The following is a 15,198-nucleotide window of genomic DNA, read 5'->3' as shown; positions in this document are numbered from 1 at the left end:
TAAAAATATCTGTGATTATGTTTTCTATCTACTATGTTACTCTACACACATGACGTGTTGTTTTCCGAGCAACTGTTCGTTTTTCATTTGTTTCGGGAATATCAAATATTTGTTTACTTTCATGTGTGCAAAAATACCGACAATGAACGGGAAAACACAAACACGCTGCTTGCCAAATAGACAAACACCTGTCCACACTACTCGCGATTCAGCGAGTCGCTGCTCGGTGCTTGGCGAATGGCGCATGTCTCTCCAGACATTAAACTTATTAAAAACTGATTTTTAAACTTATTAAACTCCAACTCCAGACATCAAACTCCGCCTTTAAACTTACACAATTAGCGGTTCTGGTGATAAAGACACATTTTGTATTGCCAGTATTTTTAACACGTTCACTGCTGAAAACCTTTACACAGGCACTCCTAAACTGCGGCGAGGCCCGGGCGGAGCCCTGGACCGCTAACTGAATCAGCGATCGCTATTAATTGGCATTGAAATATCTCAGTAAGACAAATCACAAAAGAGAAGTGGTGATTGTTCTGCGTTACCCCGAAAGTGGATGTAGTTCACTAAAACACCCAAAGGTAGCAGCACTGCTGGATCAATAACCAGAGTCTTTGTAATAAGGCTTGAATAGAGAAAATCCCTGAAAACGGGACAAAAGCATTGCCAGACGGGATTTTACGGGAATGTTTAGTACCAACCCACACCAAAATAAAGCTCGCATTCTACGCTACAGGCTGGCAACAATTACAACATTCCCCGGCAATGGCTGAGCTTACATTGAAGCAAAGTTGTTGGCATTGGTGAAGGACGTGATTTCCTGCTCCGCACCAGAGGCGCCGGTACCACGGGGCGATAATTTCCGCCCCTCGCACTGAACGTGTTAAGGAGTTCTCAGATGTTAATTTATTCAAATAATATCAACTACAAAATGGCGTAAGTGTTTTCATAGTGTAATTCATCTGAATATTCCTCAATTGTTACAAGTTTATTTAAATTAAATTATATATTTTTATTTTATTCCTCACAAAATGTTTGAATTTAAATAAAAATATTTAGTTTAATGATGCTTACCATCATGCGAGTGCCAGAAGTTTGTGCCACAATCGTCAGCTTTGAAACGATATCGGAAAACTTCGGACTCGTGAATGGGACACTGGGTTAGGAATGGTACCTAGAAAGAAGTTTAAGTATGATTAAAGTCTCTAGGCTACATGATGTGCATGATTGTGCATTTTAGTTTTCAGTTGAAATTAGATTTATAAGCTATGACTTTTACAATAAGATGTATTGGTCCAGCCAGACGTTGTTTGTGAAATTGTGTACATTGTGCTTTACAGCAGCTCAGCTGTTTAATATGTTTTAGCGAATTTCTCATATAGGGAATAAGCTATTACCGTAGTACTCATGGTAAGACCTGGACCCGGGACCGATTCACTTTTTTGTTTTGAGGTCCCTAGAGGCCAAAAAAGCACCATCCGTTCAAATTCATGTATATATATTATATATATATAACATAGGCTAGGTATAATTCTTTAAGGGAAATTTAATTCCTTAGGCCTCAAATAAGCCTTACAAGCTTAGGGGAGAGATGCCTCCAAACAGTCCTTCTCCATCATTCAGTGCAGTGGTCTCTGGTGGTATGATAAGAACATGTGTAATCATAAGAATATGTATTATCACAAGATTTATCATCTGCTTGGCCACTGCACTGAATGAATGAGAAATGTATCATTTATATTTATATATATATGTGTGTGTGTCCGTTAGCACGATAACTCGAGCAAAAATTATCAGATTTTGATGAGATTTGGTACAAACGTATAAACCTACATTTATTTGAACGAGTTTGCGAACCAGCATGATAGGACCATGGGAAGGGGGGTTTATGGGGTAAAAATTGTGTTTTCCCATTTTTGACCATTAAAACATAAAATTTTGCAATTTATTTTGAAACCGTTTTGTAGGGCTCAAAACAAACAAACAATTATATAGTATAGTGAAGCGTTGTTATGCGCCTAATAGTTACGGAGAAAATTCCAAAAAATTTCAAATTTTAAATTTCCATGTTATTCTTATAGAGAGTGAATAAGATAACTTTTAGTTTGCTTGTTTATGAACATACTTTGATCAAATTTGGAAAATGCATTTATTTCATACTAAACTATTTACCATTTTACTAAAAACACTTTTTTACGCTCCCTGTCGCAAAAAAACCTAAGTGATCGTTAAACTAGTGCTACATAGGGAATAAATCCGATATTATTATGAGATATTTTAGTGTAAATCCAATCTGGCAAATGGAAATTCCCTTAGTATGCAGGTTTGCTACGGCGGTTGTATTAATAATATGTATCCAAGATTGTAAAAATATGTTTTACTCTAAGATTTATCTATGTGTGTGAGCTTGTTGAAAAACTGTAATAGTTATTATTTCATATTTCACTAAAGGCAAAATGTGATGAGAAAAGTTAAAATAATATTTTTAAACTCCTGGGGAGCTTGGAAATGTGGTATTGAACCTGCTGTCAAAGCTTATAACTTAAGCTCCCCTTATTTTTATAATATGTTTTATAATTAAAATGTTTATTAGAAACATTTTTACAATTTGTTCATGAAAAAACAGGTTTGAACTATACTGTCTTTTACTCTAAACTTTCAAATCCACATTACCACCCATAGTCCAGCATCTATAGGGGGTTGAATATGCACTGCAAGTGTAACTCTTTTTGACTTTTGATTGTTGTTGGGGGCATCTTGGAGATGACAAAAACAAATGTTGTCGCCCTTCCAGCAGTTGCGCAACTTGGGGGGGGGGGTGGCAGGGGGGCAGGGGGGAAGGTGCTCTGCGACACGTTCTAGGAAATCGCCAATATCTGGTGAACTAGACACGATAGAAACAAGCTCTAAACGGCATTGTATTACCAACTTCATCGGCTTGAAAAAATATCAAGGAAAAGTCTCGTATCTATGATATTAATTGAGCTATTTAACAATTTAGTTGAAATAAAAACCTTACATAACGTTAAACTATCCATTAAAACCCTTTAAAACAACAAACAGTACAGTTTTTCATTGTGCATAATATATTTAACACACTAAAGTGACTTTATATGGTAATTATATAGAAATATTACAAGGTTATGCGAGGTTTCCGATGAAGCGGCACAGTGACGCGGGTGACGCTGCTGCAAGGCAGAAATCAATGTTAGTACAGACTTGTAAAAATTAGGTACCTTTGTACTGAAAGTGTATTTGATTGTTGTTGGGGGCATCTTGGAGGTGACAAAAAACGATGTTGTCGCCTTCCCAGCAGGTGCACAACTTGGGGGGGAGGGGGGAAGGTGCTCTGAGACGCGTTCTAGAAAATCGCTCATATCTGGTGAACTAGACATGATAGAAACAAGCTCTAAACGGCATTGTATTACCAATTTCATCTGCTTTAAAGAAATAACAAGGAAAATTCCCGTATCTATGATATTAATTGAGTTATTTAACAATTTATTTAAAAATTTGAATTAAATACCCTAAATTACGTTAAACTATCCATTAAAAACCCTTTAAAACAACAAACAGTACAGTTTTTCATCGTGCATAATATATTTAAAACACTAAAGTGACTTTATACGGTAATTATATCAAAATATTACAAGGTTATGCGAGGTTTCCGATGAAGCGGCACAGGGACGCGGGTGACGCCGCTGCGCGGCACAAATCAACAAGTACTACAGGCTTGTAAAAATTGGGTATGTACTGAGGTAGTAACTCTTTTTGACTTTTGATTGTTTTTGGGGGCATCTTGGAGATGACAAAAACCGATGTTGTCGCCCTACCAGCACGTGCACAACTGGGTGGGAGGGGGGGGGGGGGGAAAAGCGCTGAGGCGCGTTCTAGAACATCGCTCATATCTCGTGAACTAGACATTTTACTACATTTTAAAACTTAACTACCATATAAACTAAACATACTATATATAGAGACGGGTGCTGATAAAATTTTTTTCCAAACTTTAAGAACAAATATAAATTATATAGTTAGAGTGTTATCTTTGCCTAATAATAGATTGCCTAGAATATTAGCAAAACAGGTTATTGAAAAACATATATTTTGGTGCAGACATTGGGAAACCGTTGGGAAAACTCATGGCTAAGAAATAAATTTTAAAACTCAGGATGTCAGCGTATTGGCGATACAGTTAGGATCGCTGGCAGAAGCCATTAAAATCAAATGGAAGGATGAATGTGTAGGCCGAGCTAGGACATCTGTTTATCACAAACAGCTATTGCGAGTTGACCTTGAACTAGGAGATAAGAGTCCCCTTGCCTTCAGCGATGTTGAACTAATTTCTTGGGCGATTAAAGCTAGGGCAGAGCTGGTAAATTTAAATTATAAACCCTGGACCGAACAAAATTTTATTTGCTCATTATGCAATCTTGAAGAGTACGAAACTACCTTTCACTTCATTGCCGTCTGTCCAATTTTGGGTAATATTAGAAGGTCTTGGTTAGGAAGCAACACTTTGAGTGAAGTAGAATATTATCAATATCTAAACGGGAAGGATTGGCGTATCTTCACAAAATACATTAGAGAAGCTTGGAAGTATAGATGGGATCTTATTAGCGAGTTTAATTTCTAAATTTTAGGTAAACAAACAAAAACAAAAAACCTTGAAACTCGTTTATTTTTATCTGATTACGTTTAACTCTGTATTATGTTTTGTTATCTATTGAGTACTCTAATTGTGTTTTATTATTATTTTATTTATTGTATAAAAATGTTCATTTCTTTTGTGCTAAATGTTGTTTAAAGACTATTTTAGAAGGCAAAGATTGTGTCAACCAAACAGACGGTTGTTATCAACCATTGTTTAAAAGTGTTATATTTTTGGATGTACATATTACCTTATCGTTTAATAAAGCACTTACTCATTTCATTTCATTTCATAAACTACACATAACAAAACAATGGATACTATTTCCATCAACATTTGCAGTAGGAGCAGCAGGATGACTTGTTTGAATAACAGCTACAAGTTGCTCTAGAACATGTCTTGCACTTACATGGCTTTAGCAAATTTGTAGGAGCCGGAGGCAGTGTCATAAGGAGGGGGCGCAATTTTCCTGAGCTGTCTTTGAAAAATCCGTACTGGAATCGATCTAAAGGCTCTATTTCAGCTGTTAAGGACATTTCCCAAAAAATATAGTTGGGCACTACACCGTAACAGGTGTAGTTTGAAGCCGTCTGTTGTGCAAGGCATTTTACTAATGTCCTTGACGGCAGATGGATTGTTGTGATTTCTATCAACAATAAGCGGCTGTTATTGCAGGTGCTTCCTTTTCTTCTTAATAACTTTAAATATAACTCTTCAAATTTTTTCACGCTATCATCAAGTAGTGGTTTCTGTTGTAATAGCTGCAAAACACTAACTATTAAATAGTTAGTGTTTTAAAAATGTCTTAGAAGAAATTTTCTTCTAAGTTGGATTTGGCATACTTGTAGGCGGCATTTTATATTGCTATCTTACTCGTGTTGTAGCCTGTGAAACAGTGGAGGGCTGGTAAAATCTCGCAGAATCTATTGCTTAGGGTCTCTGCTGCTTCATGGCAACTTAAACTTCTTTTCTTCGTGCCTAAGTCAACAACAAGCCACAAACCTTCACAACCCCTTTGTCTAAAAATCTCCCAAAACCTTATGCCTAACACAAATATGTCAGTGTCAGGACTATGAACCAGAACACTTTTTTGTATCGTCTGCCTCTGCCATAAGAGAATGTTGGGCACGGAGTTACATAGTATCCATTGCTTTGTTATGAGTATTTTATATCGTAGTTAAGTTTTAAAGTGAAGTACAACATTTCCAAGCCTATTTTAATATTCTTTAAAAAAAGTATACATTTCAAAGTGAAGCATTTTCATTAGTAGTTGTACCAAGATTTTTGTTTAAATTTTATATTTAAAATAGCCTAGTGTTAAAAACAGCTTATAATTATTTTCTCACTAACTCGAGAACTCTGTACATATTATTTTAAGGAATGGACACTTAATGTTTTGTAATTCGTGTGTTGATCATAGAATACACTCCAAACACAGTACTATTCATTGTTTTATGGGAGTTATAGGTAGATAAACAGTATTTTGACTTTAAATTTGTAATTTCAAATAAAATGTTAAATAACTCAACTATTACCATTGATATGGGATTTTTCATTGTAAAATATTTAAAGCAGATACGGTTTCTAATACAATGCCGTTTAAAACATGTTTCTATCGTGTCTAGTTCACGAGATATGAGCGATGTTCTAGAACGCGCCTCAGCACTACTTTCCCCCCGCCCACCAAGTTGTGCACCTGCTGGGAAGGCGACAACATCGTTTTTTGTCACCTCCAAGATGCCCCCAACAACAATCAAATACACTTTCAGTACAAAGGTGCCTAATTTTTACAAGTCTGTACTAACATTGATTTCTGCCTTGCAGCAGCGTCACCCGCGTCACTGTGCCGCTTCATCGGAAACCTCGCATAACCTTGTAATATTTCTATATAATTACCATATAAAGTCACTTTAGTGTGTTAAATATATTATGCACAATGAAAAACTGTACTGTTTGTTGTTTTAAAGGGTTTTAATGGATAGTTTAACGTTATGTAAGGTTTTTATTTCAACTAAATTGTTAAATAGCTCAATTAATATCATAGATACGAGACTTTTCCTTGATATTTTTTCAAGCCGATGAAGTTGGTAATACAATGCCGTTTAGAGCTTGTTTCTATCGTGTCTAGTTCACCAGATATTGGCGATTTCCTAGAACGTGTCGCAGAGCACCTTCCCCCCTGCCCCCCTGCCACCCCCCCCCCCAAGTTGCGCAACTGCTGGGAGGGCGACAACATTTGTTTTTGTCATCTCCAAGATGCCCCCAACAACAATCAAAAGTCAAAAAGAGTTACACTTTCAGTGCATACTCAACCCCCTATAGATGCTGGACTACCAAGGGTACACATAGAAAGTTTAGATCTTACATGACAACAGATTTTTTACCCCGTCCATCCATGGAGTCCCTCTCTGGTGTAGTCCATGCCAGTGTATTGTCATACTACGTCCTGGCATCTGATTTACTACATCAACGACCACAGTGTCTCCTTGACATACCTGGCAACATATAGATAATAGCAATAAACAAATTTCTTTATTTGTAGTTTCTTAAATAGATACAATGGTGTCGTTTTAGTTTAGATCTCTTGCTTTAAAAGTATTTTCTGATCTTTTATCCATCTTTATAAGAGACCAGCGTTACCCGGCGTGCGTTGCTGCGCTAACAACTATTTTTTTAAGTGGTAATTTGTTCTTTACAATCTATATCTTTATATATATATTAGGTGTATAAATATATAAGTTTTTACTTTGATAAAGGATTTTACGTTTTATGTTTACATATTTAATACAGTATAGGGGAGAATTTAAACGTTGTTGAGTGCACAGGCGTGCTGCGATTGAGGTTTAATATAGGCCTATTTGGACTTATCTAAAAGTAAAATAGTTTTTTTTATGCATTCTGTGGAAAGATTGTGGCACTATTCCAAATCATGACTAATACCATAGACAATAGAGTAAATATAGACTGTCAAAGAAAGGTTTTGCGATCTGCCGCTAGAGCGTTATCGCCGTTCGATATCGGTTATCGGTATTCGATTCGGTGTCGACCACGACTACTCGCCAGCTGTTACCAGCACTACCACTCTTGCAAACGAAATGATTACTATATCGCTAGTGTCGTCTTCTGCAATCGCGTCAAAATCATGAACATCTTCCGCGGCTGTGTAGACATCATCATTGAATGCCGTGGTCACGAAACGTTATTGTCGTCGACGATTGCGGCAAAATTGTGAACATCTTCAGCGGCCATGTAGACATTATCGTCTTGTGCGATCGCAGAAAAGACGTGATCATTTTTCCCGCGGTCTCGAAAACGACGTATATTATAGCATAAATAGCACGGTCGCGGTTTAAGGACATCTCCCGCGGTCGTGTAGACATCATCATCGTTTTGCGCCGTCACGGAAACGTGATCGTTGTCTAGTGCAATCGAGATAAAATCATGAAATTTCCCGACTTTGATATAAAAATTAAGACTAAATCCCAACTTTTCAAGACCATTTTGAAATTCAATACTAATACCTGACTTTCCCGTTTTCCCCGCATACTAGACACCCTGGTTAATTAGTTTTTGACCTTGCAAATATAAAACAAAACCTTCCAATAAACCACTTCCTAAAATTATGGATTAACAAAGAAAAACTTTGAATCATTGTAATGAAACTACAAAAGTATAAAAAATATACGTTTAAAAAAATACAATAAAATATGGCATTTTAAATTATTTTATTGATTAATACTAAAAAAGTCAGTAAACACCAATTCTGGGGAATTTCTCCAAAGTTGGCAACACTACTCCCAACTACCAAGTTGTTATGGAAACGGTCGCTAGCGCTTGATGATGCAGCGGTGTGCGCCGTAACTACACATTACCCCTAGCGGTCGGCGCCGGAATATACGCTAACCGCAGCACAGCTCTCAGTCTATATTTATTTCTTTTTGTCTATGCTAATACAGAATGTTGTGATTATTCAAACCAACAGTTGGTGAAAGTAAACATCTGCTTTTAAATTATATTTATTTGTAAACATTGTAGTCCCAAAAGTCTGACATTGGACCCCTTAAAACCCTCTGGGGCGTAGCCCTTTTGACGGATCTGCACCAAACTTCACACAAACCATCCTTGAATAATGCTTAATAATTCCTGAAAGTTTCATTACAATTTGTTGAGCGGTTTCGGAGTTCATAAGATACATACATATATACATACATACATTCATACATACATACATCTTACTTGTGAAAGTTTGTGTGTTTGTTTGTTTGTTTGTGTTTGAAGTTCAATCACGCATAAACCACTGGACGGATTGGGCTGAAATTTGGCATGATGATAGCTTACATTCCCGATTAACATATAGGCATATTCTTATCTCAAAAATCCTTTCGGGCTCCGCCCCAGTGGCTCTGTAATTCCCCATGTTAACCTTATGAGTATTCATATTTCAAGGGAATTAAAGAATTTAGTCAGCTGTTTCGACTAAAAAAGTTCGTTCTATGATTTACAATAGCATTAAAAAGTTATAAGGTTTACCTACAGAGTGCAGCACGTAGATGTACTGACAACACAGAACAGTCATAAGAAAGCAGTTTTGGGTGTACATCTGGAATGGTAACATAATAAAAAATAAACCCCCTCCCCACAGCAAATCTGCAGACCTAGCAACAAAAATAAAATATTGATGACAGGTGTTTTGAACTAAACAATAACAAAAAGATGTGATACAATGAGAATTGTCATAGTATTTATAATGGTTTACAATTATGTTTAAGTTTTTATTTTCATAAGGTTGTGTGTTTGCTTTCTTTCAAACTACTATACATTTTTCAATTGTGATATATTTTCAAACTATGCTTTAGGCAATAAATAATGATATTGTCTTACTGTGGTCACTGCCAAGCATCCATATAAGCCACCTCTATTGGCTTATACTATAATACTCTGTTTATTTCTTTTTCTGCTTCATATTGGTTATACCATCGCAGGCGAAGCCGCGGGTACAAGCTAGTACATACATAGTTCCTCTTTTATAGATATAGATTAAAGAATTCCTTGATTGAGTAAACAGGCCTTTCCACCAATATATCTTCTTTTCTTCAAGTTAAGAAATGTTATGAGGGGATTTAGTTATGAAATGTGCATTTTATATGATTTCAGCAAGGATTATTGTGGACATTTCCCGTCATCTAGTTAGTAAATCAAAATGTTACAGGTTTCACAATAAGTTGCTTGAGTCCCCGGAAAAATCAGAGCTCCAGTTACAATCCTTCTAGAATTTAGGCAAGGTGCAAGAACTTTTAACTAATTAAAAAGCAAACTACATGAGTATTTTAATTAAAAGCAATGTTGATACATATTACTCAAATCCCATCAGACTTTTTCATAATGATAATTCTAAAGCTATGTGCAGCAAAGAAAACAATAAAATTAATCTATGAACAAAATGTTTTCTCTTAAGGGGTTTGAATATATTTTACTTTGGAGGTAAATTATGTTAGATGATGGAATTATTATAAGTGTTTTTGGGTTTTAGTGAGTTTACCATTTAGGGAATAATCTATTACCGTAGGCCTCATGATAATATCTACACCCGGGACCTCGTTTCTTTTTCGTTTTGATGTTCCTAGATGCCAAAAATACCATCCGTTCAAAGTCATATGTATATGACCGTTTACACAATAACTCGAGTAAACTATCCAATTTTAATGATACAGTACAGTACAACCGTGTCCTATGTTCATTCAAATGTGTTTGTGAATGACCATTGGAACACTGTTTTATGGAGTATGGCAAACAATTTTTTATAGCTCAAAAAATCAATAGTTTTGTACATTGAAGAGTTATTGTACATCTAATGGACAAAATTACAAAACTATAACTTAAAATCCTTTTGTTAATCTTGTGGAGAGTAAGTAAACTGTTGTAGTTTACTTGCCTAAGGATATGTTTGGATCAAATTCGGTAAATTTACTTACTTTATACCAGCTATCAACATTTTAATAAAAAAATATATCCCTCAAAAGTGTCAATTGCCGTAATTACGGCGACTTTGTTTTTGCCACAAGGGTCAATCAATTGCATTCTTTCTGTTTTGTTCAATAAAGGACTTTGACTTTGACATAATCCCGTACTATCGAACGATTCCGGTAACAATGCATATTAATATATTCAGCAGATTCTGGGCTTCATGACAACCAATAAAGAAGGCCGTTTTGAGAACAATTTAATTTGTCCTGTGTTTGTTTTTCTGCTTGTTTGTTTTCATCATTGGTTGTCATGGCTACATCATTTTGGTGTTCATATCTTTGTTTTTTATAAAGTTTAGTAATCAATTTTTAAATAAACACAATATAGGTAACTATATTTTATTTTCCCTTATTTAATTTAAAATAAACTGTTTCTAACAGTTATAGCAATCCTAAGCACTTGTTAAAACCTCTTTTTTTTGTAAGGGAGAGGAGGGAAAATGCTTTTACGCACACAGGTAGCCAGCCTGTAGTGTGAGACTCCTGAAAATATCACAGACTACTCACTAAAAAAACCCCTCTACTCTGTTGGACACAGACCTGGAATTGTTTGTCACATTACTTCAAGTCAGGCCAACATGTGACCTAAGCCCTCAGGGCTCTCACTGTTTTTGGCATTTAGATACTTTATGACCTACACCGCATCCCGGTCAAGGTCGAGCTTCTTGGCGCGGAGAATACCCTGGATGTAATGTGACACACAGGTCCAACTGTCCTCACCCTCCGTCATCATCGGTATGACCGTGTCCACTGACAGCAGTCCTACTAACTGTTGAGACTCTTTCCCAACGCTGGCAGTGGAAAAAGGTATGTTCCACGTCGTCGGGAATGCCTGGGCAGTATATGCAATCGGGTGACACGGCTTTGCCCATCCTGAGCAGGTACGATCGGAAAAAGCCGTGACCCGTCAGAAATTGGGTGAGGTAGAAGTCCACCTCTCCGCACCGCCGATTAACCCAAGGTTGGACTTGCTTTATCAGTCGCCTGGACCAGCGTCCCCGAGTCTCCTGCCACAGCTGGTAGGTGCGGGTGCGTTCCTCTGTTCGTGCCTGGTCCTCCCCACAGCGCTGATAAATTGCCTTTCTCTCCGCCGCCAAAAGTTTGACACGGATGACTCCAGCAACCACCAGGACAGCGGGTTCGGACACTGTTCGGTAGGCGGATGCAACTCTTATTGCTGCCTGACGCTGCACTCGGGCAAGCCGCATCCTATATACCTCCTTATTGAGAGCGTCTGCCCGCACCTCAGCATTGTACAAGAGTACGGACTGGACAGAAGACATTAACAGCCTTCTACGGCTGGACCGAGGACCTCCGATATTGGCCATCAACCGGCTAAGCGAGGAGACCACCCTAACGGCCTTGTCCGCCGTACGGAAAATCTGATCCCGCCCGCTAAGCTTGCTGTCCACCATAACCCCAAGGTACTTGGCAGAACGAACGGTTTGAACTTTGACGGCCCCTACCCTCAACGGCACAATGGTGTCAATCCGTTTTTTTGTTAATATCACGATCTCAGTTTTGCTCAAAGCAAGCGAGAGACCGTGGTCTGTCATCCATGCGTTTATGGTACGCATAACTCGGTTCAGCTTTTAGCTGAGCCAGCTCAACGCTACGTGCAGCTATCAAAACTGCAACGTCGTCTGCGTACCCAACCAAAGCAGTTTCCTCAGGCATTTCAGACCTCAGGAGGCTGTCATACATGACATTCCAGAGGTCTGGGCCGAGTATGGAACCTTGGGCAGCACCGGAAGTGACACTCATCGTCCGTGGGCCCTCTGTAGTTTCATACATGAGGAGGCGGAACCGGAGATAATCCTCTATGATACGCATGAGGTATGCCAGAATGTGGAAGGTGTTCTCCAGAGCATCCAGCATATCGCACCACCTCGCGGAATTAAATGCGTTTCGCACATCGAGAGTTACGAGTAGCACAACCCTACAAGAGTAGTGGTTAAAATCTTCAGCTCTCATCACGGCTTGCTTCACCTCCTCAACAGCGTCAACCGTAGATCGCCCCATCCTGAATCCATACTGGCGAGGGGACAGGTCCCCCGCAGCGACCACGGCTGAATTCAGTCGGGAACGGATCAACTTCTCGAGGACTTTGCCAGCCGTATCCAACATACACAGAGGTCTGTAAGAGGATGGCAGGTCTGGGTCTCCCTTCCCTTTCCCAACAAGCACAAGCCTAGCAGTTTTCCAGCACGAGGGGAAAACTCCTTCGACTAGGCAGGCGTTGTACATGCAAAAGGATCAAGGGGTTAATAGTCAAAACCTTCTTGAGGACTTCGCCGGGTACCCCATTGGGTCCAGGAGCCTTATTGTTCTTCAAGGATAGGACGGCCACCTCCATCTCTCCAAATCTGAAAAGTGGTACGTCATCCACCCTTCCGAAATCCCTCAGTGGGCGCAACGTGTGAGCCGGGAAAAGGGACTCGACTATCTTCTCCATAGTGGCCCCATCCATGATGGAAGGTGGAGAGCGGGTGCCAAGTTTCTTGGTTACAATTTTGTACCCCAGGCCCCACGGATTGGAATCGACGTCTTCCCTTAATGTCTCCCAGCAACTGCGTTTACTCCGGTTGATGGCTCGACGAAGAGACCTCCTAGCCACTCTGTAAGCATCCGACTTACGACGTCTGTCTACAGGTTCTCTGGCCCTGGTAGCAAGTCTTCTGGCTCTCAATGCTAACCGACCCAATTCCGCAATCTCGGCAGTCCAGAAATGAAATATTCCTTTATTGTCACAATACATTTCAAGTTTTCAGCAATGCTGATGAAAGAGGTGACATTGTCCATTATTAAAACTAGATTTACAAAACATTCCTATAAACTAAATAAATGTAGGCCTACTGTAATAAAAAAAATGTTTAACTGTTATTCAAATATTCAGAAATAGACTCAAACTGTTTTTGTAAAAGATACATCTTAAACTCGTTTTTGAATTTTGAAATATTGGTAATTTCTCTGAATTTGGCAGGTAGACTGTTGTAAAGTCTGAGACTCATATAGAATGGAGATCTTTCATACAGACAGAGGCGATGTCTTGGAAATTTAAAATTATTTTTTAAACTAGTCGGATATTGATGGATAAATTGATTGTTGTCGTATGATTGGTAGTTACTTTTAAAGGAAACCATCATTTTAAATATATATAAAGAAGGCATTGTTAATATGTCATATTTTTTGAAAATAGGTTTAAATGATGTTCTTTTTGGTGCAAAAGATAAGATTCTTAAACATTTCTTCTGTTTTTTAAAAACTGTGTCAGCATATGAAGTTGAGCCCCACAGTTCAATTCCATACTGCATGATGGAATAAAACATTGCATAATATACAGTAAGTTTAGTTTTCAAATCAATTATATTCCTTAAAACATACATTTGAGAACAGGCTGTATTCAATCTCTTTACTATCATGTCTATATGTGGTTTCCAGGTTAAATTTCTATCAGTTATTAAACCTAAGAACTTTGTATGTTCAACAAAAGGTAAAGTATCGCTTTGATAGCGTAATTCAAAATTTTGATTCTCTCTATTTTGGATTGTTTGAAATAACATAACCTGTGTTTTAGAACTATTGAGTTGCAGCCCATTTACTGTAAACCAACTGGACAAATCTATAAGTGAGATGTTGAGTTCTAATTTTAGATTGGGTATATATCTTTTGCTTTAACTATGGCTGTAGTGTCATCAGCATATAATATGAGGCTAGAAGATACATTTTGAGGTACATCATTCACAAAAATTAAAAATAATAAAGGACCTAATTTCGAGCCTTGTGGGACACCACATTTAACTTCGTGCCAATTCGAGATAAACTTTTTGCCATTTTTTATAATTGATGTTCTTTGTTTCCTGTTAGTTAAATAAGAATCAATCCAAGACAAAGCCATGTCAGAAAATGAATAATGTTGAAGTTTGCTCATTAAAACGTCATAATTTACACAATCAAACGCCTTGGATAGATCACAGAACACCGCCGCAGTACTCTGTGATCCATCCAGGCCAGCCGATACTTGATTTATGAGCTCTGAGACAGCCATTGTTGTGTTTTTTCCAGATCTAAATCCAAATTGTTTTTCTGTGAATAAGAAATTGCTTTCAAAATATGAATAAATTTGGTTGTATGCAAGTTTTTCAAAAACCTTTGATAAACATGGTAAAACGGATACGGAACGATAGTTTTCAGGATTTCCCGGCGAACCTTTTTCATACAGTGGTTTTAGTTCCGCATTTTTCAGTTGATGTGGAAAAATTCCTTCACAAAGCATTGATTAATTATTAGACAAAGCGGTTGTGCAATAAAATTTGTTATATTCATAACTATTTCAATAGGAATCTCATCCCATCCAACTGACTTTTTGTTTTTTTAATTTTTTAATTGTTTTTTTAACGTCTGATACTGTTATATGTCTGAATTGAAATTTTATATCCGAATTAATATAAATTTTATTTGCTAGCTCAGTTGCTGTATAGATACAGGAGTTAAAATTATTATCTTTGGAAACATTTCAAA

General features: G+C 37.6%; 1 protein-coding gene across 7 annotated transcripts in view; it reads right to left on the bottom strand.

Annotated features, from left to right (window-relative positions):
- The window catches only part of LOC129004903 (uncharacterized), a 187,405-nt gene that overhangs the window by 43,273 nt on the left and 128,934 nt on the right, over positions 1 to 15,198 (bottom strand). For all 7 annotated transcript variants that reach the window (XM_054433602.1, XM_054433612.1, XM_054433619.1 and 4 more), the window contains 2 exons: positions 7,039 to 7,149; positions 1,078 to 1,177 (listed from right to left, as the gene is read on the bottom strand). In XM_054433602.1, coding sequence (XP_054289577.1) covers positions 1,078 to 1,177; positions 7,039 to 7,149 — 211 coding nt within the window. The remainder of the gene's footprint in view (positions 1 to 1,077; positions 1,178 to 7,038; positions 7,150 to 15,198) is intronic.

Source organism: Macrosteles quadrilineatus, unplaced genomic scaffold (assembly GCF_028750875.1).
Source record: "Macrosteles quadrilineatus isolate MER2022 unplaced genomic scaffold, UCM_ALF_1.0 Scaffold_1__1_contigs__length_201487025, whole genome shotgun sequence".
NCBI lineage: Eukaryota > Metazoa > Arthropoda > Insecta > Hemiptera > Cicadellidae > Macrosteles > Macrosteles quadrilineatus.
Note: the sequence above shows the minus strand (reverse complement) of the source record. Positions and strands in the feature narration are given on the sequence as shown.